The sequence below is a fragment of the Empidonax traillii genome, unplaced genomic scaffold (assembly GCF_003031625.1).
Source record: "Empidonax traillii isolate 1590-97213 ecotype Southwest subspecies unplaced genomic scaffold, ASM303162v1 scaffold3300:size13805, whole genome shotgun sequence".
NCBI classification, from domain to species: Eukaryota; Metazoa; Chordata; class Aves; order Passeriformes; family Tyrannidae; genus Empidonax; species Empidonax traillii.
Window position 1 is genome coordinate 1 of NW_020958493.1, and position 4,887 is coordinate 4,887.

Below are 4,887 nucleotides of genomic sequence, written 5' to 3' on the forward strand. Positions count from 1 at the left end.
TCTGTCCTGATGGAAAGACTGTCCTGATTCCTTTCTTGCCTATTCTCTGAGGATTTCAGCAACTCCAACTGTTCTTCTCTTCAAAGACCAACTGCTCCTTGGTCACACTTTCCTTGCAAAGAGCCTCCAGACCTTTTAGCATTTGAACAGCTACTCACTGCTGCCTTACCTTCAGGTATTAAAATAATGAAATTTGGTGAGGTTTTTTTGTTTGTTTGGTGGATTTTTTTTTTTTTTTGAGAGGGGGTTTGTTGTGGGTTTTTTTTGGTAATGAAATTTTGAGATGAGACAAACACAACTCAATAAGACAACTGCTTACTCTGCATGGGTCTGCATTTTGACAAGCAGTAATTCTGAAGTTTATGGTTCACTGGATGAACTGGTCCATCAATATTCCTCAAAACCTTTGTGTAAAGGCAGCAATAGTTCCTCTCATTTTCCTTACTACCTGTTTCATACAAACTAAATCTTTTGCCCCGGCCATGGTGCACTGGCAGATTCATACTCATGGATACTCCACCCAAGGTTTTTAATTCTCCTTCACAGCCCCCCAGCTTTGGCAATATCTTACATTTTCCTTTTTATTTCTGTTGCTAAATGCATTTTCTGAACCTTTTCTGACCTTTTGGACAGAAGGGCCATAAGATTGGATGTTTGGTTAGGTCTTTGATGCCTTTCTTTGAGTGATGGAAGAAGAGGGAGTGAGTCTCTGGACTTTGCAGTCCTTTATGATTGCACTGGGCTAGATCTACATCCCTGGGATAACTCTTCAAATTTTGCATTCATTGCTCCTCTACTTTATATTCTTTTATAGCTGACAAGCGGGAAGGAATTGGTGTCTGTGGCTGGATCCTGGTTTCCCTTTCATTCCTCCTGGTGCTTATTACCTTTCCTATTTCCATCTGGGCATGTATGAAGGTAAGCTCGAGGGATCTGAGGTACATAAGAATACTATGTTATCATTGGTGTTATTTTTTTTTTAATCAGTTTAGTTAAGACAAGGCACTTTAAATTTGCTTTTTGGAAATCATAAGGGCTTGTAGCAAAGATGTGTTCTGGGATGAAGATCCATGTTCTTTCACTAACTTTCTGTATCACCACAACTTTCTCGTTTAATTTCTTCCAGTCTCAACTTCCGTCATCAGATAAACTTCTCTGACTTAAAATATTGGGAAAATAAATCTACAGACTTTTCTAAAGAACTCATTTCTGATGCTGCTAGCAATAGGGATTAACACAGGAAGATGGGAACATGTGGCCCTTCATTGAGAAAAACTGCATAGCCTAACCCCACACAATGCCCCTTCAGGACATGGGCATAATAATTTCAAGCAGTCTTAAAGTGTGACTTACATGAACTCCAGGCCTTCAGTAGTTGTGATGCACTAACTGAAGTAGTTAGCTAGGCTACCTGAGGTGAGACACGGTTTGCCTACAGCTCCTATGAGTGTAGTGCTGATGTTGAGAGAGCTCTGGGATAGCCTCAGCTATCCCAGCGGCAGTTCTTTCATATTTGATCTGTTTTGTAACATATTTGCAGGGCCAGGGTCTGATTTTTTTTCAGCAAAACATGGGGTAAGTAGAAGTTGTAAAACACCTAGTGGTTTGCAGCTTTGTTGCCTTCTATATTATTTCTTCTTTTTTCACATTTAATATGTATGCCAAAGATTAAATAAATCAGACCAGAGAGTAGAATTAGTTGTAAAATTCTAAACTTTAAATTTTCCAGGTTATCAGAGAATATGAACGAGCTGTTGTATTTCGTCTGGGACGTATACTGTCTAAGAAGGCAAAGGGAGCAGGTGAATGCACACAGTTTTATTCTATTAAAATCCACCAGCTTTATTTGTTTTATTATGATGCACTCTTATCACATAGAGAATTGCAGAGGTTCATGAAATCCTTCTTCACAGCATAGAGGGGACTGAGAAGGTTCTCTTTACTGCAGTTCCTTTACCTGCAGACTATTTGCTTTTCTGAAGAGAATATAAAGCCACCCTCCCATCACAGCCCAGAAGTCTGAGTACCTTGATACCAGGTATGGCTTTGCTGTTGAGGAGATTGGACAACAAAAGGCTGAGCTCATGCTACAAACACTGGAGGGAACTGCAGGGAGATTTAAATGCAGTGTTCCAGGTCTGCTGCAGTCTTTTATGTGTGACTGTTGTGGCCTTTCTCCCTGTACCTCATTTCCAACACTGCTTGTTGCTGCCAACTCCTTAGCTGTCTCTGCTTTGAAAATGGTAAATGTGTCAGGGCCAAGATATTGGGCATCTATGTAGAGTTTGTTACAGTCACTTCACAAGCTCAAAACAAACCCAATTTCATGAGGTGTTTGTGTTGGTGCATTATCACCTCTGTGCAGTGAAACTGGGCAAACTGGAAGTTGAAATAACAGGAAAAAGTCCTTTTCAGGTACTGTCCTTCCTCTTGGATAATAGTTATGAGGTCAAAAGAGCAGCTGGGGCTGGTGCAGAGCTCTTCTGTGTGGCTCTGGGCACCAAACCAAAATGCTGAGACTAGAATAGTTGTATCAAATCTCCCTCTCCAGTGAATGAGAGTGGGGACTTCTTCACAGGATGGATCATATCTTGGGACAATGTTTCTCATGTGGGAACCATGCAGGAATGGATCTGGGGACTTCTTTCCTGGGTACAGATGTACTGAACCATAAATGGCTTATGATTTAAAAAGGGGAAACAGAACAAAGGCATGGACGGAATTTTTGCCAAAAGTCTCATGGCAGATTTAAGACTAGAGTTGCAGTCTGCTCATTGCCAGAGCAGAGCCTTAGGTCATTAAGCTCTAATGAGTTCACATTATTTGCAGATATCTGCATTTCCCAATGTTATTTGAAAATGCAAAACCTCACTGTTGTCACCTCCTGTAGCAGAAAGAGCTTCTATAATAACAAGGCTCATTCTCCACCGTGTGGATATTTCCATCCATTTGCTTTGTACAATACAGCTGGTTCTGGACTAAACTTTCAGAGGTGTTTCATCTAATTATTTCTATTTTTATTTTTCAGGTATAATCCTCATACTTCCATGTACAGATACATTTATCAAGGTTGACCTCAGAATGGTTGCCTGTAAGATTCCTCCACAAGAGGTAACTATTCTCTAGCAGCCATCTAAGCCAGAAACAAAAGATGCAACTGATTCATGGCATGATCAAAAAAAAAAAAATTAGCTTCTTTGCTGTATCTTGAGTTTCAAACTGCTGACAAAATTTCTTTTTGCCCAAAGAAGTTGTGGATGCATCATCCTTGGAACTGTTCAAGGCCAGGTTGGATGGGGTGCTGAGCAATCTGGTCTCGTGGAAGGTGTTCCTGCCCATGGCAGCAGGGTTGGAGCTAGATGATCTTTAAGGTTGCTTCCAACCCACACCATTCCATGATTCAGCTTATAAAAATACGAGGATGCAGCATTGCAGTCAAGCTGATGTTCAGAACTGTGAGATAAAAGACAAGGGAAGTGGGATACAAGCGTGCATGGGAGACAGAGAGAACAATAGAGGAGCGAGTACAAAATTCCCAGTTGTAAATGAATGTCCTAATGAAATTGGATCTGACATGGAGCTCACCCTTCTAAAGAGCTTTCTACATGTTTCTGAAAAGGCAAATTACATATGGGAAACAAGTCTCCTTAAATTAACAAGAATTTGCAGACAACATCCACAAAACTTAGACCCAAACAGAAATGGAGGAGTGTATCTTTAGGCATTTTATTGACAAATATTGACTGAAGAACTTAATTGAAGAATTAGTTGCTGAGAAATCCTGTCCTGATAAGGTTTTGTCTCTGTGTGACCCCAACCCTATGGCAGAACAATGCTTCTGCTTGTGGAATTGGTACTGCTGTCCCCGTCCTTAGACAAAGAGCGGAGGGCAAAGAGAAAGCTCCAGGGCCCCTTTGGCCTCAAGGATTGCCCATTGTGTTCCCCAGAAGCTGTTTCTTGGACTATTATCTTTCCATAATCACAAAGAGCCTTTTCTCAGAGTGCAGGTTGCACAGTTGCATGGGGTGAAATGAAAAATTGCTTGTCCAAAACACGAGGCTGGAAGGAAGATGTTGCAGTACTTGTGCTGTACAAGGCTTAGCAGGTTTTGCCAAGGCTTCTGCAGTGGCTGGCAGGGCTTCTGGGAAGCATTTGCTTGCAGGCAAAAGATGCTGAGGAGAGAAGAGAAAGTGGAGCATCATCAGTGCTCCGCTGAGGCCAGCTGCCTGCTGAGCCCCAGGGAACTTGTCTGGCAAAAGATGACACAGCACTTCTATGAATGCTTTAATATTTTTTTCAGTTTCTTCTCACAATTCTTTTCACTTTTCATTTTTGTTTCAATTTGCTGGTGTTTCTTACATTATTTAGTGGAAATACCACAGATCTTCCAAGGTGCATGTAATGTTTAAAATCATTAATGAACCTTTCTACAAGAAAGGAAAAGGATGGCTGTCATGTATTATCGCAGAAGAAATTAATTCAAGTTATGAGATTTGCTTACTATTGAAACTGTGCTTTAGAGGCTATGTACAACATCTTGTCCCAGTTTAAACATTCGTGGTGCTGGAGAGCTGTCTTGAAGTAATTCCTGAGGGTAATGACCAGGAAATCAAAAGAAATTCTTAGTTTCTTTGAATTATTAGGGCCTTTGCCTCACTGAGGGGTAAAAAAAAAATAATTCCCCTTGCTAGGCAAAGGATCATAGAATCATAGAATAGATTGGGTTGGAAAAGACCTCCAAGATCATCAAGTCCAACCCCAGATCCAACTCCAATTACTATATCATGGCACTAAGGGCCACATCCAATCTCTGCTTAAAAACCTCCAGGGATGGTGAATCCACCACCTCTCTGGGTAGGCTGTTCCAATGCTTGATTACCCTCTCTG

At 41.0% G+C, this 4,887-nt stretch overlaps 1 protein-coding gene across 1 annotated transcript in view; it reads left to right on the plus strand.

Annotated features, from left to right (window-relative positions):
* Positions 1-814: 814 nt before the first annotated feature.
* LOC114072479 (stomatin-like protein 3) overlaps positions 815-4,887 on the plus strand; it is a gene marked incomplete at its 5' end in the record, with an annotated part of 8,644 nt that continues 4,571 nt past the window's right edge. The window contains 3 exons of the mRNA XM_027910372.1: positions 815-918; positions 1,730-1,802; positions 3,029-3,111. Coding sequence (XP_027766173.1) covers positions 815-918; positions 1,730-1,802; positions 3,029-3,111 — 260 coding nt within the window. The remainder of the gene's footprint in view (positions 919-1,729; positions 1,803-3,028; positions 3,112-4,887) is intronic.